Source organism: Diadema antillarum, unplaced genomic scaffold (assembly GCF_040938485.1).
Source record: "Diadema antillarum isolate AM-2024a unplaced genomic scaffold, OU_Dant_1.0 scf00000034, whole genome shotgun sequence".
Classification (NCBI taxonomy): domain Eukaryota; kingdom Metazoa; phylum Echinodermata; class Echinoidea; order Diadematoida; family Diadematidae; genus Diadema; species Diadema antillarum.
In genome coordinates, this window is record NW_027270923.1 from 321,147 (window position 1) to 345,481 (window position 24,335).

Consider the following 24,335-nt stretch of genomic DNA (forward strand, 5'->3'; position numbering starts at 1 on the left):
CTTCTATGGGGCCCTAACCCATGACTTACCTCCGCAGCGTAGCCCCCTGCTATATGGGCAGTTGAAATTGTCGCACTCGCAGAACAACCCCGAGATTACTTCATCTTCATTCTGATAAAAAAAAAAAAAAAACAATGAAAAAAGGGACAACGGTGACCTTGGTGTAGTATGAAGTTGTAAACAGGGTCTTATGTGAAAATAAAATTTTCTGCCATAATTGCTTATTATCTGACACTAACAAAAAAGACATGTCGTTTCCTACAATATAGTATCATTTATGTTATGTAATTACGCTATGCACCTACAAAGCATTTACAGACCATGAGACTATGAGGCCATGAGGCTATCAACAATGTTCGCAGGCCAAATAATTATTCACCCCTACACGCTTGAAAAAACAAAACTCGTCATGTACATTGAATCACCAATATAATGTGATAGCGTTTCCTGTTTGTCTTTTTGTTTGTTTGTTTTCTGATAATTCATAAGACAAAAACAACATCAAAGCAAAACAAAACAAAACGAGAGAGAACGCCCGCACTTACTCCTGTCTTGTCGCACACACACTTGCCACAGATACACTCGCCGCGGCCAGAGCAGATGACCGTGGTGTTATCACTGCATAGGAGCACAGGGGAAAAATTGGCTTTTAATGAAAATGACATAGCAACTGACATATTGAAAGTATATGACCCATTCTCGAATGACCCCATCAACCAGCTATCAGGTTTTGTGCTGGGGGAAAGTTTGCTCTCTCACAAAATGTAACAGCTTTCAGATCGAATTGTTTGTAACCAGCTTGAAAGACTCGGAAAATGAGGCGTCGTGATAATGAGGATAATATTTCCCTATAATTTCAAGCTATTCTTCTTTGGTTTTATTTGTTTACATTAGGAATAAAGTTGCACTGAACAGAACTGCAAATTTTCGAAATGACGTGAAAATGGTCACAAGAAAAGGATTATGCCGGTCTACAGAAACTAAATCGAGCGATATTCAAAGCGTTCATTTGTTGACACTCGACCATTCTCGTAAAATATTAATCATCACTGAAAGCGGACATGCAATCATATTCGATTTAATTGTAAACGAAATCAGGAGGGGGAGGACAAGGTTTACATTATGACACCGTTACTTGATGTAACGTTCGAGACGCATTTGTTCATGGAACAAACAATGGATCTACACATCGAACGTTGATTGGTCGAATGTTTGTTGTGACGTTTTATTCGTACGTACGTTCTGCATGGCGATTGGTCCGCGCTCTCCGCGTTGATCTCGTTCCCACTACACTCGCACTTGCTGCCATATCGACCCTCGTTGCATGCACACTCGCCACAGACCAGCGTTCCGTTTCCGTTACTGCATGACGTACTGTTTGCCTCCTAGAATGAACGAATAGGAAATATGGAAAACAATTTAGATATCGATGTAGTTTTGTATAGAGCAGTTAGTAGACAGCATCACTATACTTTTTGTGTGCTTTTGATATCCATCCCTCATTCCGCAGCTAACAATCTCTCATTTCTTATTGTCATTATGAACAGAGATTTGATTACTGCAGCTGCAAATTGCCTTTATAGGAGAGATACATCAACCCCGGACCTCATTCATTCACCATTTTTTCTTGCATGATATCACACACAAACACAAACACAAACATAAGCAGACACACGTAAACGTGAGTCACAGTCAGGGAAAGCTAGCCGCTCAGCATTTCTGAAAAAAAAAGAGATAAATCAGGGATATTCTTGTGTGCTACCTACTTATCAGCGGGGAAAAAAATCATGGAGGCCGAGTTTAAACTTTTGTTAGGATATGAGCAGATATCTTGATTTTCAGGGAGTCTCCGGCAGAATCAAGAAGATTGACGGCAACTCTGCATGTATTCCTGATATACTAGCTTCAACCATAATCCTTAGATGACACCGAATCATTCACCTTAGGCAATGGTGTCACCGTGACACCAATTTGTCCATCCAATGTGGCATACTGCCTTATCCCACCTCCTCCACCTATCATACATCAGCCCCCCTGAACAACCTCACATACTACACTCCAACATTCTGACTATACTCCATAAATCACTCTACAACACTTTCAATGTAACACCAAACACCCTATGCTGAATACACTACACTGAACACATTACACTTACCCCTTGCTCTTGGCAGTCACATGAACACACCACCTCTAGGTGTATGAGAAGTTCCTCGTTGAAGCCGACGGGACCCACGGTGAAACTGACAGACAGAAAAGAAAAACACAGGTGTTGCAAACACTCAACTCACGGTGTAACTAACTAGCAAATGAATTGCTTTTCTATAAATGGGCATTTCATTGTTATGCAAGGCTCTGCTGGCACATATTGAAATCCGATGTATGGAGCATAAGCCTTGAGTATACTCTACTTAAGCATGTCCAGTGTATAGGTATGGAAGAGACCTAGCAAGCAATTAAGAAATGTTTCACACAAAAAACCCCGCAAATACATAGTATATATGATAATACCACCATCATCAAAAAAATGTGTTTATATATACTAGTACACACTGGTATCTTAAAGAATTGACGGCTGATAACATATTAAACACTGCCATTCTGTCTGCTGGGTATAAAACAACGTATTTGGCACTACTACTGTTAAAAGTGACATATTGCTCAGTGCGTGTGTGCAAACATTAATTAATCAACCAATACGGTCTTCTTTATCCAGGGTACCTCTCGTCTTCAGTGTTGCCACTGCTCTACTAGAGGGCCCTGTCATTTTCATTACCCCATCGTTTTTCAGGTACCCATTTATACACTTGTGGGTTGAGAGGGAACATGGCAGGTAAAATATCTTGTCCAATAACGTAAGCACTGGACTGGATTTGAACTCGGGTACTCTGATTGAAAGTCAAGAGTCTTACCCACTATGCCATAGTGCCAACACAGTATCATGTGCGACATCTGCAAAGAACGATGTGCTGGAAACATTTTAGAGGATAAGCATGCTCCATGCATTTATTCTACCTTGTTTGACCGCCTTCGATACACCGCTCTGCCGTGATTCCGATATCGAACGATACAGTATCGCCGAGTGAGAGTCCCTGACACTCGTTGGAGTCTTCAGTCACCTCGTTGTCAAGGCAATTGGCCGTGAAGGATAACCTGACGTCATCCGGAGCGGTTGACGTCAGCTTCACTTGTGACGTAATAAGCTATTCGAAGGTGTAAGACAGTGGGAAAATAGAAAAAAAAAAAGGATTATGTAGATGAAATAGCGGGACTTAACATCTGAAAACTGGATATACTAATCTATTATTCTAATTTTCTAATCCTGTTTCACACTTGCAATTACAATACATGAACAGTATATGCATGCATTTTCAATAACTAGTGTAAACGAGAAGCCAAGCGAGAACAAAAAATGTCGCATGATGGCGCTATTTACCTCATAGTTGTCTCTAATCAGGGACACCACGTTGCCCGAGTCGGCATCCAGTTCTCCTACTGTCGCCCCTTCGATGTACGTCTCTAGACTCTAGATGGCGAATGAATAATATTGATAAGGATGATGAGTTAATGATAATTGTTGTGGATAGTGATGGTAATGATAATCATTAGCATCAGGTACTCATAACATTGACAGACTGACCGAAAAAAAAAACAGGTCGTAACTCAATAACAACATTGATTAAGACGCTGGTAGAACAAAATGTAGGCCTACATATCAATTTTCAGGGAATCAAAGGTATACAGCCACATGCCACCTAAGCAATCATATATCGGATCCACCATTAATCTTTGGGAGTTACGTACGCTATTGCTCGTTCAAATTGGAAACGTGAAATAATGTACAGTGTATTTGCTTCGCGTTTAATTCGACTCCTTTTTTATTTCACTTTTTATACACTTCTGTGCTGTCCCTGCCACTTCTCTCATCGAGCATTGAAATTATCAATTTCCCTGCATTTAATCCACAATTTTCAGTTCTCGATTTGAAAACCATATTCTACAAAATGTGTTGCACTTTAACATTATGGAGAATTCCGTTACAAATATTTCATCCTCCAGTTGATCTGTACATATCACGCTCAAAATCATAACTTTCATCATTCACACATGAAAATCAGTAAAGGTTCTAACCAAACCAGATACCAAGGAGCTAACTATATTTTACTTGAATCTCAGTCCGTCAATAGGCTAACACCATTCTGTAATCAGGAAAGCTCTCGTAGTCTTTTGTGAGGATGATAAGAAATTATATTTGTTTTCCCCAAAAGGAGCTTCATTAGAACCAAGGAGACTCGGCGGCTCTGCTACCTAATAAAAAAAAAGAAATAGGCACTTGCTATTTCCTCGTGTATGCTACAATTTCCCCTCCAAACCAGATTTTCGTAGATGATCGAGTTTTCAAAATGGCGGTAGAATGTCACAACGATGGATCAAACATTGTATGAGCGTCACATCTGAAGCGTATACATCTACGGACAATTCCTATGTAATGACAGATTCTAACAGTTTCCTCAGAATAGAAATCTAGAGGAGGACTTACGGAATATAGAGATGTTTGGTCGCGTGTAACAGCGAAGATTGGAATGACATTGTTTTCTCGTAGCTTGGCACTCAGATGACCAATCGATGGGTAATCCTGTACAAAGGTACAAAGACGATAACAGAGTGACACCATGACAGTGAAATAAGTCGTCCATGTTTGACTAAAGTCATCGACATGGTCATGGGCAGTCAATAGCAGCAGCAACGGTTTCATTCTCTCCGTAGTTTTCATCAACATCGTCATTTTAATCATTACCTATATCATTATCATCATCATCATCAACATCATCACCATCATCATCATCATCATCATCACAATCATCATCGTCATCATCATCACCATCATCATCATCATGCCTTCATTAATCCATTCATTATGACTTTTATCATCATCATTATTGCCGTTGATAGTATCGGCTTCTTCATCGCCTATATCATTCTCATCATCATAATTATTGTCGGCATTATTTTTATCGCCATCGTCATGGTTATCATCATATTCATCTTGGGCAACATAGTAGTAGGCGAACTCACTGATGAAACTAATACGTGACAACACGACTAGAGTCATTATGCTGTCATTATATCTACAGCTGCGGAGCATTCACGTAAGTAATCTTCAGCTTAATCATCATGAATTTAGAGCCAGCGTGTCTATTGCCACGAAAAGGACATTTCTAACTGGATGTTCAATCATTTTTTAATTCGCTGTTATCCATTATCATCATATCGTAATAATAATTCAAATTGGCCCCATCCACTGTGAAAACTGACATACTGCAATAAATAAATACGTATTTACAGCCGTCTAGAAGTGCATGCATGCAACATCGCAAAGCAAAGGCAAGGTAAAGATGAAAGAGAATTACAAATTAATGACAGACATTAGTTTTCTTCTCGATCTTGACGGCATTATTATGCAGTATTCATTCTGTGTTTGGACATTCTGTTTCTTGCTCAAAATCTTCAGTGATCAGTTCCCACGAGCTTTCTTGTGCTTCTCATATAAATCCACCTCCTCCATTACCTGTCGTGTTATGAAACGTAAAAAAGGTCAATGTGGTAAAGATATATTTTTACTGTGAGAGTAAATGCAAATGTGATGTGAGCAAATGGGGATACTGTGGTCAAGTGGTAAGGGCTGTGGACACAGAAGAAAACAGATCATAGGTTTAAATCCTTCTTGGTGCAAAGACACTATATTTACGCACCATGTCCCTCCTAACCCAGGTGCTCAAATGGATGACCAGCATATTTGGTAATAATGATCATATGAAGAGAACAGTACTAGATCTGAAGATGCTACCCTGGGTGATAAGACAATGTCGTCATTACATTTTGGTTATGATTGCATTGTAGTTGTCAGCGGAAAGGTTTACCTGACGTGTGCTCCATGTGTACAAGTTGGTAACAGGATCCATATGACACTGACCATCATTGGGCTCAACGATACCACCAAGCTACACAGCATTCAGGAAAACAATAAAACGTAAAAACAAACATAAGATCAAGATTCCTCCCTAAGACATCAGCCTCACTTTGCATCCATTCACATCGTTGACAAGCTTTCATAAATATCATTCCACATCGCAAACACCACGCTCTCGAGAACGATCCATAGAGATAGCAGCTTTTAATGACAATAATTTATTGCTGATGAAGCAAAATGTAGCAACCGGCAAAGATTTCAACGACGTTTACATCGGTCAAGTAAAATATTCAAATTTGTGGGCATTTATTTCCCTTAAGGACCTAGTGGTGACCTTTTAAATTCACCTCTTCCTCTGGAAAGAAATATCATTCAATACCAGACTGAATACTGAGAATCCACTTTACACGCATGAGTTTTGATATTTCATTTCATTTCGTTTTATTTCATGTTCAACACATATGTCTGGTAAGCCACACACAAGTTACCTGTCTGGTAGTCAGGATTACCCATTTATATCAAAGAGGTATGCATGAGATTGTAGTGCTTTTTATAGTGAATCACCGGTCCTACTGGGGAGAAAAAAAAAACCCTCAACAGATAGGATGGTGAGGCAAATCGCTTACCCTGCCGTCCCCGGCGAAGTGGAAGGAGGCATCGGTGGTGAAGATGACGAGATGCCGGGCCTTGGGCCGCCACCCGATGTCATCCTGTTATGGGAGGTAATTCATAGTGTATTCTAATCGTATTCATGTCGTGCAATCTAGTTTCAGAGAAACAATATTAGGGATCTTTAGATTTTGACGCGCGGACGTTTGAGCCGACGCTTGCGCTGGACGTTCTCCTCTCCTTGCGTCGCGTGGAAAAGTAGCTTTAGATTACGCTGGGACGCAACGTATAAAAAATAAAATCGCGCCCCCATATGATCGGTGCATGAAGTAGCTCTCTACGTCGCAAACTGTGCGGACGTAAAAATAGCCCAGTACGCGTAGTGAACAACTCAGGCGACGCAAGCTAAAAATAGATTGACTTTACGCGCGCTACTGCGCAAGCTCAGATCATGTTTTTTTCCTTTGAACGTCCGCGCGTCTAAAATCTAAAGCTCCCTAATAACGGACCATGTTATGAACGTTTGCTTTCTTTCTTTTTGTTTCTTTTTAACTGAGGAGTAGCCTTGCACATTCTACGCATGACGACGCAAGTGTACCTTCTTCAAAATGTCCAATTCAACAACGCATTTTCTCTTCCAGTGATTGGAGAGAACTTTTCACGTCGTTAACGTCTCTACACGTTCTTTCTGTGAGCTGACATTACTCCTGCACATCTGAGTTGTTGCCAAGCCATAAGGCAAGTCTTATGCTAGGTTTGTGGAGTCGTCTTGATAACGTTATTGAGGAAGCACTTCTTTCAATATTACACAGTGCTACAACTGTGAGGTGTAACACATTTTATACTGTACTGTGAATCTCTGACGTTAGGCAGCAGAGTAATTGATTTGAGAGACAAGACAGGTTATTCAAAATTGAACTGACACTCCCATCTTTCTTATCGATATTAAAGTGGATATTTTTTTTCATATTTAGCTTATGCAATATATCAATAACCTGTAGACAAGGCTCTCCATTCTACACGCGGTATTTCGTCTATTGTCAATTCAGGGTGAAACATAAATTATTCTTCTCACCTTGTGTTAACGTACTACTATTCTGGTAATAACTTATAATTTAATCAGCATTTGACGACAGAATCGTGATGTAGCGCACTCAACAGGCAAGAACAGGGCTTCGAATCGCGTGTGTGTGTGTGTGTGTGTGTGTGTGTGTGTGTGCGTGTGTGTGTGTGTCTGTCTGTGTGCTTGTGTGTGAAAGATAGAGGGGGCAGGAAGGTCTCGAATAATATCTTGGCAATACATGGTATCGAATAACGCGGCGAAACAAGCTCTCATAAATAGTATTCATCATTTGGATTTCGCATATGGACCGATGCTGTCTTTGGCGAAAGGAGCAGACAATCTCTCTCATGGGGGAAAAAAAAGGAGAAAATACACTTCACCATGGCAACCTCAATTTGGGGAGAATTGGACGACGACAAGAGATAGCGTTTGCTGAAAATCCATATTCAATATCCTCACATGATCACAGCTGAGCACGCCTGGCGGGAGTCGAGGGAAACGGTTTACAGAGAGTCAACAGATATGATGCTCTCCTAACAAATTCAGCTATTTCTGCGCGCGATAGTGTACCAGTAAAAGAGAAAACAGCCGTCTAGCCACGTGGGCTTACAAAACAACCTTAGAGCTGTTTATAATACACGTCTATGCACACAACCATGGTACAACTCGCATGCAGACAGTTCACCTGGGGGATTTTTTCCTACCGGTCACATTGTCTGACAAACATGTTTCGGTAGACCTGACGTATTTGTCGCCATGGCAACGACGAAATGGTGGTTGTTGGTGTTTTTGATAGATCTTCTAACAACCCTCTATCTCGTTTATCCAAGTATAGCATTTCAAGAGCAGAAGAAGCGGCATGTATGTGGAAAATTTGGAGCGAGCCGCTGGCTGCCATGTGTGGTAATGAAATCGGAATAATTCAATAGAAAGGAAAAAAAGCATAAAAATTATTTTCGTCGGCACTCACTTTTTGCACCTCTGTTTTCTCTTCAGCGCGCTCACAGAGTTGTTTGGAAAGATAATTGTCATATAAATAATCTACACAGGAGGGGGGGGGGGGGGGCAGCAAGGGCAGCTGCACCCCCATCCTTCCCGTCCGAAATTTCTTTGTAATACTGTTTAATGACTCAAATACTGTACGATTTCAGAAAGAGATTGATTATAGATAGGACTCAAGATTACCTTATTATAGTCAAAACAAAATGATTATATTGAAGATGGAAATGCGGTGTCGTGAAAATTCAAAGCATGAGGGACAAGGTACCCTTGGTCCCCCATCAACACACACACACACACACACACACACAAACACAGGGAAAACATACTGCGACCTTGTTCAGAAATTTCAGGAGGGAGTATGAGTAGGATGAGGAAGAGGAGGAGGAGGAGGAGAAGAAGGAGGAGGAGGAGGAGGAGGAGAACGTGTACTGGGTAACGCCAACTCACCTGACACACAGCGATCTGCATGAGAGCGTCGAAGCCTCCCTCGGGGGTGTCCAGGTTCCCCGATACGATGGTGTCATTCAACTTGGACTGGGAGGAAAAGGGGTGAGAGATAATAATAATAATAATGATAACAATGATAATAATAGTAATAATAATAATAATAATACTAAAAAATAATAATAATAATAATAATAATAATAACAATAATAATAATGATAATAATAATAATAATAATAATAATAATAATAATAATAATAATAATAATAATACAATAATAATACATTTATTAAGTGCTTAATACGGATGTCTCTAAGCTCACAGTTTACCGGAAAATCCAGTACCGGTAACCAGAGATTAATGGTAGATGGAGAGGGGAAGGGGAGAGAGAAACGAAATGAAGGTAAAAGAGAAAACAGGAGAATCATCTAAAGAAGAGGGAGGAGAACAGAAATTAAGAGCAGAAGCAGATGAAGGAGGAGGAAAAGGAGACTCCGAAAAAGAGGAAACAACAAAACACCGAAGAAAGAGAAAGATATGAGACAGAGTAAGAGGAAAAGTATAAGAGTAATAAGAATTATAATAAAGATAAAAGAAAATTCGCAATCGATGATTAAGGAGAATAAAAGAAGAGGACGCGTGACTGACATTACATATTTAACAAGAAATATAGTAATGATAATCATAATCATAATCATCACCACCAGAAGCAGAAGAAGATTAATGAAAATGAGAATGATTATAATAAGAACAATTGTAATAAGTGATGACTGTCAACACATTATCATTACCATTGTTAAATGAAAGAAAGATAGGGTGAAGGTTCAGGTGTGAGTTTCTTAAATTTGTCTCCCTCTACAAATTAAATTTGTTAAGATCACAACTGCTGATCTGTAAGTTAACAAACATGTCGGAAAAACATGTCGGATTATCATCGTTGTTATCATTATCATCGTTACTATTAACTTCCTTACTACCATGACTATAAAAGCTGTAACGGAAGAACAAAACGGAACGTGAAATTACCGCGAAGAGAGTGGGGTCCCCGTTGAGAGGCAAGGCGTTGTGAAAGCCATGAGGTTTGGCACAACCGGAGCACGGTGATAACAACCTGTAAGGAAAAAAGAAGTCGAGGAAATTATGATTTCAGATCTTTCGAAATATTATGCCTCAAAGGTCATCAGCCTACGTTAGTTGCACGTAACAGTAACGACGACAATGCAATGAGTCAACTGCCCGCTTGCGCTCTCTCTCACACACATCTCGTCCATCCATGATCAGACTTGCACACAAGTTTGTATTGTGTGTGTGTGTGTGTGTGTGTGTGTGTTTGTTTGTTTGTTTGTTTGTTTGTTTTGCTTTTTTGGGGGGTGGTTCTGCTGGTATCAGACTTCAATCTGACAGACTGACGGACGTGAACCATTATAATGTTATAAAAAGATAATGTGAACTTTAATCAATCCATACTGTACTTTAATTCTTATTTCATGTATTTGCCGACACGTAAGCCTGATTTCTGCTTAAGTAAGAAAATGTAACGATACTCTTCCTTTTTAGTTGACATTACTGTTTTCATTGTCACCTGCTGAACCGTGTCAAAAAGAGCCCAATAAGATGAAAGACTCAACTTGATGACACAACGAGAAGAATGGATGTCTTACATTATTGCCCGTGCCAGACACTCAAGAAGCATCGTCCCTAAAAGAAAACGACCTAATAAACTCTCAAACTACACTAGTGAACTAACGAACTCACTCAATCACTCACTGACTTACTAACTTACGAATAAACAGATACATACACAAGCAAAATAAACTAAGCCTGTCTTGTAAATCGTGATATTTATCTGCAAGCATTTCAAAAGCTGATGTCATTGTGCCCGAAAAAGGCAGTCACATGCTTGTTATTACGATTTTCGTTACTTAAAGTCCCACGGTTTGCCCTCTAAATGTTACAAAAGTTCTCGCATTGGAAATCCGTGAAAATTCAGGTTCACGGAGAGCCGAAAGTAGAGCTGATTGAAAGCTAGGAGAGCTACGACATGATGTAAGAAAAAAATACACATCATCATCAAAAACAACAATGAGATAAAGTCAGGAACTTACTTGGCTGGAACTGTACTGACGTAAGGAAGAACAGTCTTATCGACGAAGGACCCGAAGCCAAGCCGGTAGTCTCGGGTGATTCCTCCAAGAGCCTCCGCTGCAAGGACGGCAGAACAAAATTATGATAAGCTGATTGCGGCAATCGAATCGTCACCTGTTTGTTTCATTCTATTCGTGTGGAATTGTCGTAGCTTTGGTATCAAAGGCGGCAATCTTTCTTATGGGAAGTGGGGTTTCCTTTTGATTGTTCCCCCTCCAAAGGAAAGTACGTGAAACCTAATCAATCTACGACTCATACACGACTATATCAGACTATACCCTTACAGAATTGTAGCAAATCACCTCACTTAGATTTGTACCCGCCCCCTCTATGTGTCGATTTTCACTATAATAGTCAAACAACAATAAATGCTACTACTACAGCCACAGCCTATCAGCTTCAGAATTTCACTACGCCGATGTGATAATCTAAATTCCCGTTCTTCGTATAACCCGTACTGTTACTGTATAGCTTTAAGGCCACCGCACACGATACGACTTTCGGTCGCACGACTGACAAACTTTGGATCCGAAATAAATCACAGTAGCTTCAGAATAAACACATTTGTTTATTTCAGATCCAGTGTACCTTAGTCGTGCTACCGAAAGTCGTATAGTATTCGGCGGGCTTTATGTACACCATAATACCGATGGACGTATCATGATAGACTGGTGCGAACCCGTGACGTCATAATTCAGGTGCCATTTTTTTTTTCAGGACAAAAAAAAAACAAAATAAGAGATTGGACCACCTTTAGACTTCAACATACAATATCAGTTAAACAAGCACATCTGATGAAAATCATCATCGCGAACAAAGGCCGGCCGAGCCGGCTGTTACTCCATATTTGGACGCGTGATATTTCCATGTCTCCATAATGTTGTTTTTGGTATTTCTTGATTTCTTTTTCCCCGGGATCTAGAGCCTAAAAAGCAGATATTTCAGTCGAATCGGATGTGGAGAGGAGATTCAATCCGGCTATGATAACCTTGGTCTACTTGCTGAGTTTCATTGTCGTTTCTCGGATGGTGGTCTTCAGGTTAGTGAGGAAGTCCATTCCGCGATTCAAAACCAACAACTAAATCTGATGCCTTTTTGAGGCTTCAAGTTTCCCTATAATGCTGATATAACAAGATTCTGAATGACACCCGGAAATACTGTGTCCTTAATGTTTTATCTGTTTTTATTTTGACTTTATCAGAGAGAGGGAGAGAGGGGGGGGGGGGGGGGGGGTAGAGAGTTATCCATCCTATCTCTGTGCGTCTGTGTCATTTCCTTTCAATGCCGGAATGTTTATTCGGTATTTTAGGCCACTTAGGAAAACATTGAACCGGAAGTAGATCATAAACAGTTTGCTACATGGAAAACAGTTACTTGGATCACGAACACTACGAGTAAGATAAGAGTGACGCTAGGAGAAAGACAGCACGAATGAAAAAGAACAGGGGAAGGAGATGGAAAAATGTGACGGGAAAGGAAGACGATGAAGAAAGCGAAGAAAAGCATAGGCAGTAACAGATTTTGATAATGACGCAGAAATAATTGGAGGAGGAAATGAAAGAGAACGATGTGAGAAAAAATGGGCAGAAAGAGGGCACTGCAATGAAGAACAGAAAGAAGAATCGACGGAGAGGAAGAAAAGGGAGGAGAAAAAACAGAAGACGAAGAAGATGAGAAGGAGGAGAAGGAGGAGGAAGAAGAAGACAGGTCGAGCAGGAAAATGAAGAAATGGAATGAAAGAGAAGGAGAAGGAGGAGGAGAAGAAGAAGAGGAGGAGGAGGAGACAAAGAATAAGAAATTTGCATCAATGTCCGTGACATGTGCTCACAAGGCACCATCTATACCTACCCAGGGTGCTGCCGAGTTCTTTGAGTTTACCCAGATCGTCGCTCATGGAATGACTGAGATCCATAGTGTAGTAGAGGTCTACCGGGTAGTCCTCGGCCTGACGAACGTACAGCTTGATGGTCGTCTTCTCCGCTGTCGAAGCAAAAGAGTAAAAATTATACGGTTCATCAGTTTCTATACATGTCAAAGAAATAAGACCGGAGTTACATGAGCTAAATGACCGTCGTTCTTTTCTTAAGCAAGTCCGCCAAAATGTTGACTTAATTCGCCAAAATTTTGACATGATTCACCTAGATACGTACGGCACAGACCATCAAAAGTATGGCATAATTCAAACAATCTGTAATGGTAAGGACAGCAATCCTTTATTGTCTTGCCACTCCCAGTGGCACGTTGACTTCTCATAGCATCTTGTACAATGTTGTAAAAACCAATGTAGCAAAGATGCTCTCTTAAAAACAGTTTAGAGGTTACCTTCATATTTCTATACCAATATTCTTGTGATCCGCCAGAACACGCAAGTTCATACAGTTACGATCATCCAGTTTATGATCGAAACCTCCGACAACACTGTTTTAATTGGCACCTTGGTGCATATCCAGTTTCTTTCTGACTTGGTATATCGCCTACGTCGTTGTGGTATTTTCAACTTTTTCCGGAAAACAAGCACATACAAATGAGGAAACAAAAGCTTGGATTTCAAGAATAAAAAAAAAAACAGGAACAGCACAAATACACACGAACTCTCCCATAGTGGCAGTCTAAACAAAGTCGCGCATGCGAGTATCATTGTCCCTTAAAAAGTTAAAGGGATGGTACAGTATTGGTGGAGATAAGAATTGGGTTTTTAACTTTCTGCGTGATGCCAAGAAAACACTTATGAAATAGTACAGAGCATAACATTTTAAGAGGAATCCAAAGTTTATTAAATGAAAATTGGGTTTGGAATAACTGAAACATCCAAAAACAAAGTAAAACAAAGCGATCGTAAGAAAGTGTGGGTCCCACACTTTGTTAGAATCGCTCTGTTTTGGATATCTCAGCCATTTCAAAACCAATTTTCATGAAATAAACGTTGAATTACTCATGGAATTACATGCTCTTTCATATTTGATATAAGGTTTCTCATTATCTCAACAAAAAATGTTAGAAACCTGAAATTAGGTCTCAACCAAAACTATACGATCCCTTTAAGAAAAGAAAGGTGAAACCAAAACCGAAAGAAACCAAACAAAGTGAAAGAAAAACAAACAAAGATCCGGGATTACTGTTGGTATCCCATGATAATTTTCTGAATGAAACTGCACCAACACTTCCTTATTTCCAGCAAACGGTGGGGGAATTAACTTTTCCTTACAGTGCGCAAGAGCGTTTTTGTTTTGGGTACACTATTGGTATCTCTTTTATTTTACTCTCTCCCAGCGTACCTCTGCCTTCTGGAATAGGGTAGCTCAAAGAGTAATGGTTTTATACTTTAACCCTTTCCGCTATAGATATTGCTATGTCCAATAGAGTCCATACATGATACACTTGGTTCCAGTAAGCAATGAGTAGGCCTAAAATTGCTTTGTAGGTACTACTCTACGTATCAATTTTGTTCTCGACGTTTCTTTGCCATTGGTTTTATTTACAAATTTCCTTATACTTTTGACTAGTCGCGAGTGAATTTGAGAATTTTGGGAGGATGTACAAGAAAATCAAACGTCTTGATCACTGCCGAAAGAGCACTCTTTCAATCGTCTTGCTAGAGGTCTTGCCTTCATCTCATCGCCCTAATCACCCCGACTGGAGGCCGGAAGAGATAAGGGACCTACACGCTCTGCCTTCGCCTCGCTCCACTGCTATAGCAAGGTTTCCGGTAATCTGAATAGGGGTGGGGAAGGAGGGGGGAGGGGGGAAGGAGGGGACCCTGGGACATCGAAGGAACGTCGAATCCCGGATCGCTGGGTCGTGACAGATCCGCGCAACCATACCTACAGTGGGCGCGATTTCCAATCGATTTGAACGTTACCATGGAGATCTTGTGTGGCAGTTGATAAGGAGCGAGTATTCAACCAATATTCAAGCACCATGTTCATGTTATTCTGCAAGCAGTTTGCCATACTAGAAAAAACCTATAATTCAGTCCGATAGCAAGCACGCGGCTTTCCTTGCCTCTATCTCCCCTCCCCCTCACACACAAAAGTGATTACTAAATTGGTCGTAAATCAACATTTTACACCCATCATAGTTGCCTTTAGTCATTTGTCTCAGCGCAGACCGAGAACTTTACACGACCCAATGCTCATAACGTCTGCCATAACTCAGGATTTAACTCAGCCAGACACGAAGGCTACAAAAGATAGATGAGATAATCTAAAATTTATAAAGCGCTAACACAATGATTCCGATGCGCTGCGAAGGGCTTCTGATACGCTTGAAGTAATACAATTTCCCCTCCTTGCTTTGCTAAAAAGATGTGTCTCGACCTTTACAGAGAATAAAAATGTTCAAGGATGTTGACTTTCTCATTTCTAAGGGTTATTTGTGTCACAAGGGGCTGCACGTAGGCATGCAAATGTCTGATCTAACGTTATTCACTCAAGAAAAAAACAAATGCATTGCAGCTGCAATTTTAAAGTGAGCATTAAACGCAAATGAAGCAACAACAATTATTATATTAATAATTTTCACCCCACAGGATCACTATAAATCAAAGATCTCATTTTGATTCCACTTCGCCATAATTACTCCATGAATGCCGTACGTATATAGATGTATGCATGCTCATGTAATCATGGTATTTTGTGCCGATAACTTCGTGGTGATAATTAGCGGAAACAGCGTGTTGTAAAATACGCTAAGTATTGCAATCATACCCCGCCCACTGATTTACACAAGAGAACCATTATCCCATAAAGTGTCCAGCAGCTGCGGCTGAATAGCGCCCTCATTAAGAATTGCGCACTTTGATCTCCGGGACGGTGGAAGTTCATATCCTATGATCCTACAAATACCTGCTCAATTGCCCCTATTTAGACGTGCGTATTAAAATGAATATCACATAATATTCTCACTCATTTGTTTCACACGTTTCGTGAAATGCATTTATCACATAATATCGTCACGTGGTTTGTTTGTACATCAGGGTACCAAAGCAACGTATTTTCGTCTCATTTTGTTCTAAAAACGATACATCGAGAATGGTAAAACATTTAACAAACTCAATATCTAAGACAGTTGCGTTTTTAGCTGTATTTCTTTTTTAAATCTCTATCCATCCGTTCACTGGTATCTTTCACCCTATGGGGTCTAGGGCAATTACCCCCTGGGCAATTACCCCGGACCCTTCCCCTGGCCCTAATCCTAATCCTAAACCTAATCATAGCCCTAATACAAAGACCTAACCCTAAACCTAACCCTAACCCTAATGTTTACTCTAACCTTACCACTAATCAGTATTTAGCCGGGGGATAATCGCCCTCTCGGGGTAATTGCCCGGATACGCCCCTGTGTGAAGTCAAATTTTATTTTACTTGAATAATCTCTCGCGGCTTGAGAAATCATTTAATTCCACAATATTATTGCTTCAGTGGTGAACAGTAACTGCGGCACATGATGGAGACAACAGACAAGGACATCGCGTTCAAATGCATTCTGCAAGCCAGCGAGAAAAAAAAAATCATGTCATTCGCTATTCAAAATTATTCTAGCGGTCTGTATCGACCGCGACTTACTCGGTCTGACTTTGATTCTCATCTCTTGAGGCTTGACCTGGACGATATCATTCAGCGGCGCTCCAGTGTTACTCAACGGGAGATCCTGCGGGAAGATACAGTGAGAGGAGAACGATTAGAATCAGTGTTATGGTTCGTGTTGTCCTGAGACGTAATACATTCGTAATAGGGAGATTGGGATTTTCGCTACGCGGACGTTCAAAGGGGAAAAACACAAAAAATACCTGTTTTGAGCATGCGCAAAATTGCTTGTCAAAATTGATCTTTTCAATAGCTCCCGTCGTCTTAGTTTTCACTACGCGTTGTGGGTTATTTCTACGTCCGCTCAATTCACGACGTAGAGAGCTAATTGATGCATTGATCATATGGGGCTCCGTGTTGATTTTTTATATGTTGCGTTCTCGCGGCGTAATCTAAAGCTACTTTTCAGCACGACGTAGGTAAGAGGAGAACAGTCAACGCAATCGTCTCAAGCGTCCGCGTTGCAAATCTAAAAGCTCCCTAATGAGGAGACGACGACTTCGGCAAAAGGGTTAGCTTCTCGAAGAACACCGCCATTTTGTCGAAAAGATGCCCTTTTTCCACTCACGCATGCACAACCCTCAAGTGACAATTTGAATAACACACGGTCGCACACTGAGACACATACACACACACAGACGGTGTGTGCCAAATGATAGGATATTTTTTGTGCGTGTGTCGAAATTGCACAAAGCATTCATCTACGCATTTCTTTTTTACTGTTGAATCAACGGAACATCTCTTCCGCAAATTTCAACAGAAAGGTAATTCGTATGTACCTTAATACCCACGGGAAGGCAAAAAAAAAAAGAGGCAGGGATCGTATAAAAGAACAGGTGAGGGTCGGAATGAAGACGGAGCGGGTATGTGGGCAGGCGCTACATCTCAGTTAGTGTTAGCTTTCGCGGAAAGTCGGATTGGATAAAACATTAACAGCACTGACGTATTATTCGCACGACTAACAGCCAGCAATCATATGGATTGAGTTAGAAGAGAGAGTTATCAGATTTGAGAGGGGTGGTTAGCATCTGAAGAAAATTGATTGAATCAAAGACGGAATATCATATCTTCATCTAGTGCGATACTACCATAAGAAGTGACATAAACTGATGTACGAAGAGTGATGATTATGTTAAGATGGAGAACGGAGAAAAAGAAAATGAGAAAACTGAGAGAGGGATCAAAATTGTAGAGGAAGGAAAGAGAAAGAGGGAGAGATAAATAGGTAGGTAGATAGATAGATAGATAGATAGATAGATAGATAGATAGATAGATAGATAGACAGATAGATAGATAGATAGATAGATAGATAGATAGATCGAACGAGTGAGGGTGAAGAAACAAAGAGAGGGGGAAAAAGGGAAAGAGCAGTAGAGAAAGAGGAGGAGAAGGAGGGAGATAGAGGGGGTGGGGTAGATATTGCCACACTGACATCGAACAAACGACGATAATTTTCTTGGAGAGCCCAAAGACAAGTGCTTAGCAGCAATACGAAAGATACGAATCTACGAACAACGTCGGATACACAAACAAGGCCGCTACCGCGCTAGTATTCTATATAGTCGGAGCAAACACAGCATATGGAATCGGGCATTTCGTGATCAACACAATGCACGGCACACAGGGATGAATGCATCCGAGGATGTAGTTGTCATAGTAACGGGAGACTGCATCTTGTAGCTGATTGCACAGACTTTTTTTTTTTTTTTTTTTTTTTTTTAGGGAGAGACGGCGGGAAATGGTTGGACAAAGGAAAGCGTACACTCGATGCTACGGTTGAGAATGACGTACACGGCAAACATGCAACAAATTGCTATTCTGATGCGAATTTCATGACGGTGAAATTGGCGGGAATGCACTAGGATCGTTCGCGGCGTCGCAATACAAGAATCAGGCATTGTTCTTTTGTTTGACACGGCATGATTCATAATACGTCATCGCAAAGATGCGCTGCAAGATAAAGACCAACATTATTGCTCAATGTCAGTTTAAGGGACAGAAAATATTGCAATTCATTCTGCCTTGTACAATGCTCTTGTTTGATGCTAAGGGATTGTTTAGATTAAGAAAAATGACAGTGATTACATATTGCGAACGTAGATCCGCAAATGCCGCCTCAGTTTAATGGGCAGATAAGCGGGCTGATTAGCGCAATTGTCTAAGCGCATTGAGAATATTGCATCCTTAAATTCTGCCCTGAAACACGAAACACCAAAAATAGATAGCAAATCAGATTTGCTTCATTTTGTAATAATGAGCAGGAGGAGGAATCCTCTATCTCCTCCTTCCCCTCTCCCGATTCTCTTCTTGTCTCCTTAATTTATAATGCACGCGAACAGGTGCATAGAGAATATGCACATACGATGTACGGAAGAGATGTGCGTTCGTAACACCGCAATCGAAAACAATAACAAGACCAATCCCAACATCCGCACGTGGTACACATCCTGTGGGTATGTCTTGAACACGATGAAAGATTATCACATAAGCAGCCCCCTTTTATCCACCGCAACTGTGTGTGTGCTGAGAGGAATAACAAAACCTTAAGCCAACACGTGCAAGGAAGCTTGGCCTTTTCGCTTCCTCCCTTTTTGTCTCCATTTTGTTTTTGTATTATTCTTTCGATCGAGCTCGCATCACATTTTTAAAGCATTCCCCTGCATCATAGCAATCCCCTCACCCCTCCAGTGTCCCCCATTTGCCAATCGGATCCCCCCTCCGCAACACGCCGCTGTCCAAACAGCCCGCAACCACCCCGCACATCGTCGCCATCACTTATAACCGGGTGAGATCTTGCTCAACTATCGTCAGCTGTAACAGGTCGTTCTGTTATCCCCGTGCTGCGAAAACATATCGTTGACGTTGGCCCGTGATGGCGGAATTTCGTCGCAATGTTTATTTTCCATCCCCCACCCCGCTCTAAAAATGGCATGATTGACATTTTCTACACTTTACACTCTGTTTTGCAATGTGTATGGCTTTCACGTAAGATGAGGAAAAACCGTAGCGTGTTTAATTCCCACATTATTAGCATCCATTGTAACAAAATTACATCTGCGCTCAATACAATTACAGGTGTTATGATTATGGAGTATTGATCACGATAGGTGTTAGTGTTGTACTGTAGCAGTACAGTGGTAGTAGTAGCATTATTATTATTATTATTATTAGTAGTAGTAGTAGTAGTAGTAGTAGTAGTAGTAGTAGTAATAGTAGTAGTAGTAGTAGTAGTAGTAGTAGTAGTAGTAGTAGTAGTAGTAGTAGTAGCAGTGGTGGTAGCAGGATATAGTCATGTACATATGTCGTGGCATCAGCAGTAGAAGTAAAAATATTAGGCCTAGTAGTAGCAGTAGTAACAGTATAGTAGTAGTAGTGGCATCAGCAGTAGAAGTAGAAGTAATAGGCCTTGCAGTAACAGTAGTAGTAGGATATAGTAATATAGTGGCATCAGCAGCAGAAGTAAAAATAGTATGCCTAGTAGTAGTAGTAGTAGTAGTAGTAGTAGTAGTAGTAGTGGTAGTAGTAGTAGTGGCATCAGCAGTAGAAATAAAAATAGTATGCAGAAGCGGATCTAGAGGGGGGGGGTTGGAACCCCCCCCCCCCAAAAAAAAAAAAAAAAAAAAAAAAAAAAAAAAATCCGGGGACCATTTTTTTTTAAATCTTATCTTTTTTTTTAACTAGTGGTGTTTTAGATGCTAGAAAACGCCATTTTCACACACAGATTTTCACAAATTCTCCCTACTGTGGGAGGGGGGACGCCCCCCTCCCACACCCTACCCCCCCCCCTTTATAAAAAGCTAGATCCGCCCCTGGTATGCCTAGTAGTAGTAGTAGTAGTAGTAGTAGTAGTAGTAGTAGTAGTAGTAGTAGTAGTAGTAGTAGCAGTAGTAACAGTATAGTAGTAGTAGTGGCATCAGCAGTAGAAGTAGAAGTAATAGGCCTTGCAGTAACAGTAGTAGTAGGATATAGTAATATAGTGTCATCAGCAGCAGAAGTAAAAATAGTAGGCCTAGTAGTAGTAGTAGTAGTAGTGACATCAGCAGCAGAAGTAGAAGTAAGCCTATCTCCTTGGTATAAGCAGTAAGTGGTGCATTCTGTCCAGGAGATATTATAGCAGTGTAAACAACATCTGACTATTTCTTTGATCCTCAGATTTCATCTCGTATTTATCTTCGATTTCATTAGCACACGCGCTCTTTATTTCACGACGGACACTGTTTATACCTCGAGGATTTATTCGCATTAGCAGTGGGCTGGCTATGCCTTCGTTTTGTTGCATATACATGTATATCCGAGCATATCCGAGTGTTCTTACAGTCTCAAGAAGGACTCGCAAGCTCCGTGCTCAGGAAGCGCTCGTTCGGGGCTGCATCTTTATCTTCTTCCCTCACACCTGCGTCTCTTTCGCAAGGGTTTGACGCTCGAGCTGCGTGGATTAATCCATCACCGACGGAGGTATATTTTTGCCGCGCCAAACCGAGGTGCCAATATCAGCGGCCATCTATCAGCCGTAAGAGGCGGGACAAAAAAACAACAACTCTGGTTGTCGTCGCCATCACTGGGTCTTCGAGGGTTTGTCACCTGCAGTTATCTCCCCTTTGCGTTACTGTTGCTTTTTGTTTTTTTCTCTATTCCGTTCTCACTCTTTTTATCTCCTTTTCTATCTATCTATCCTTCTATCTATCTATCTATCTACCTATCTATTTATCTATCTATCTATCTATCTATCTATCTATCTATCTCTGTTTATCTATTTTCTCCTCTCTTTCACTAACACAAACACACTCACACACTCACACAGAATATACAGATATACTCGTTTATCTATCTATCTATCTATATATCTATATCTATCTGTACATATATATATATATATATATAGTATACATGTGTGTATAGAGAGAGATGAGAGAGAGAGAGAGAGAGAGAGAGAGAGAGAGAGAGAGAGAGAGAACATACGACGGATGGAAAGTGAAAGGAAGAAAGGGAAAAAGAGAAATTCAATCTCGCTAAAAACATAGTGCCACTTGAGTGTAAGCTTACTAACGCTTTCGATGTGTTAAGCGTCCAACAACAATCACTTCAAAAACAGGTGTGACTCCCTTGCCCATTCATTGGGTTACTTTGGTCAAGTGCTACTTTGGTGGACGCATGAATGTGCTTTAGCATAATATTTTGCGCACGCTCTCGATCACTCGATTTATCAACAAGTTTTGCCTCTTCGTACGTGATGCCCGCGTGTCCTCCTGCTGTCGAAATTCCCTGTAGATTGGAAATCAATCTATAAGATCGTGATGAGGGACCAATCCAAAATTGCATTGGGAAAAGGATTGACTTCTAAATCTACTAGATTGATATTTTCCACTCTAATTTGGGATTTCTCTCTCATCTCAATCTAAAGAATTATTATTTTAGAGAGTGCCTGCAAGTCTGTCCTGTTTTCAGTGAGGAAAGCTAAGCAGCCAAGGGAAGGAATATACTTCCTCAAACTCGTGTAACGTTATACAAGTTAACAAGACCAAGACCTTAAAGGGACGGCACATTTTGGCTGAGACCTGGTTTCAGGTTTCTAACTTTTTGTGTGTGTGTGAGATAATGGGAAACCTCTTATGAAATATGAAAGAGCATGTAATTTCAAAGAAATTCAATGTTTATTGGAAGAAAATTTGTCTTGAGATGGCTGAGATATCAAAAACAAGCGATATAAGGTGGGAGCTAAGTTTTATTAGTATACCTTTGTTTCAGTTCATTTTTTGGATATCTCAGCCATTTCAAAACCGATTTTCATCAAATAAACTTTGAATGACTCTTTGAATGGTATGCTCTGTGATATTTAATAAGTGGTTTCTCAGTATCTTGCAAAAGTTATAATTATGCTCATTCCTCATCCCCACCAATACTATACAATCCCTTTACGTTATTAACATTCATATAAATTATCTACTTTCTGGTATCAGTAACCGGCACTATGTAAATGCTCTGAAAAAAAAGAATTCATCTAGAGCGTCTATTTAAATCCACTATGAAGTGAATAGTGAAAATAATGATAACACAGGTGACAATGATCATAATAAAACAACCTACTTTTACTGGTACTCCTACTACCGATAATACCACAACAACAGCTCCAACTAGTCAACACCACGACTACTACTACTACTTCTACTACTACTACTACTTCTACTACTACTACTACTACTACTACTACTTCTACTACTACTACTACTACTACTACTACTACTACTACTACTACTACTACTTCTACTACTACTACTACTACTACTACTACTACTTCTACTACTACTACTACTACTTCTACTACTACTACTACTACTACTACTACTACTACTTCTACTACTACTACTACTACTACTACTACTACTACTACTTCTACTACTACTACTACTACTAATACTATTACTACTACTACTACTACTTCTTCTACTACTACTTCTATAATGATGATGATAAGAATGATAATGAAAATTAAAATAAAAATAAGAATAATAATCATCATCATCATAGTCATCATCATCATCATCATCATGCATTATCATCATAATGATAATAACATCGATAGTAAAAACAATGATAGCAACAATAACTATAACGTTACCCGTGGCGTTTCTTTAACGGTCTCTGGGTTTGTTATATTCAAGCACCCTCCATTTTGTAACTGTTGAAGTGTATCACATCGGCGACCAGTGAAGACCTGCAATAAGTAAAATGAAACAGGGAGAAAAGATAATTTGGGTTACCATGGTTACATAAACAAGAGCCTACTGATCTATAATAAATAAACTAAGATGTGGCTTCCGTGCGCTTTGTCAGGGCCCATTTACCGCTGATTTCTGTCAACTATGTAAATTTTCTTCATATTGAATCAGACTACGAACAGCGTTATCTTGACGATTATGTCGCACTGTTATGTTGGTAGAAAGCAAATTGCCATCATGGTATTTGTTTGTTGCTTGTTTGTTCGTGTGTTGTTTTTTTTTTAGTGAACAATGAATCATCGATATCAATGCCAGCATCAATACAAACATTAATTATAATACTTATAGTAAATAGTAAATAGGCATTATAATCATAATTACTATCAACACCAAAATCAATAATCTGAGAACATGAATTATTGACTTCAATAGTCGTGAGAAGTTTGTGTCAACCAGCAGTCTAGGAATAATCCCTGGCAGCAGTTGTCATATCAGTCGTCACAATATCTATTACGAATGATTAGCACAGTGAAATTACCACCAAAAAATAACAAAACGAAAGGACCGTGGTATCTATTCTCCAATTATTATCATTTAAATGTTTGAAAACAACTATTACTTTAATAAAAGTATGTATACATATATATATATATATATATATATATATATATATATATATATATATATATATATGGAACTGTAAAGACAGTACTTGAAGTTGAGAGAAGTTTGTTTGTTGTTTGTTTTCATTTTCAATCTGACAAGATGGCTGGATAGCTCATATTCAGCTGCATTAGCTG

General features: G+C 40.0%; 1 protein-coding gene across 1 annotated transcript in view; it reads right to left on the reverse strand.

Moving 5' to 3' along the window:
* LOC139743612 (integrin beta-1-like) overlaps positions 1-24,335 on the reverse strand; it is a 139,580-nt gene that overhangs the window by 10,458 nt on the left and 104,787 nt on the right. The window contains exons 5-19 of the mRNA XM_071654091.1: positions 23,436-23,531; positions 16,799-16,883; positions 13,083-13,214; positions 11,195-11,291; positions 10,116-10,200; positions 9,093-9,179; positions 6,598-6,681; positions 5,922-6,002; positions 4,541-4,636; positions 3,437-3,526; positions 3,016-3,203; positions 2,159-2,243; positions 1,240-1,385; positions 546-618; positions 30-111 (exon numbers count right to left, since the gene is read on the reverse strand). Coding sequence (XP_071510192.1) covers positions 30-111; positions 546-618; positions 1,240-1,385; positions 2,159-2,243; positions 3,016-3,203; positions 3,437-3,526; positions 4,541-4,636; positions 5,922-6,002; positions 6,598-6,681; positions 9,093-9,179; positions 10,116-10,200; positions 11,195-11,291; positions 13,083-13,214; positions 16,799-16,883; positions 23,436-23,531 — 1,507 coding nt within the window. The remainder of the gene's footprint in view (positions 1-29; positions 112-545; positions 619-1,239; positions 1,386-2,158; positions 2,244-3,015; positions 3,204-3,436; positions 3,527-4,540; positions 4,637-5,921; positions 6,003-6,597; positions 6,682-9,092; positions 9,180-10,115; positions 10,201-11,194; positions 11,292-13,082; positions 13,215-16,798; positions 16,884-23,435; positions 23,532-24,335) is intronic.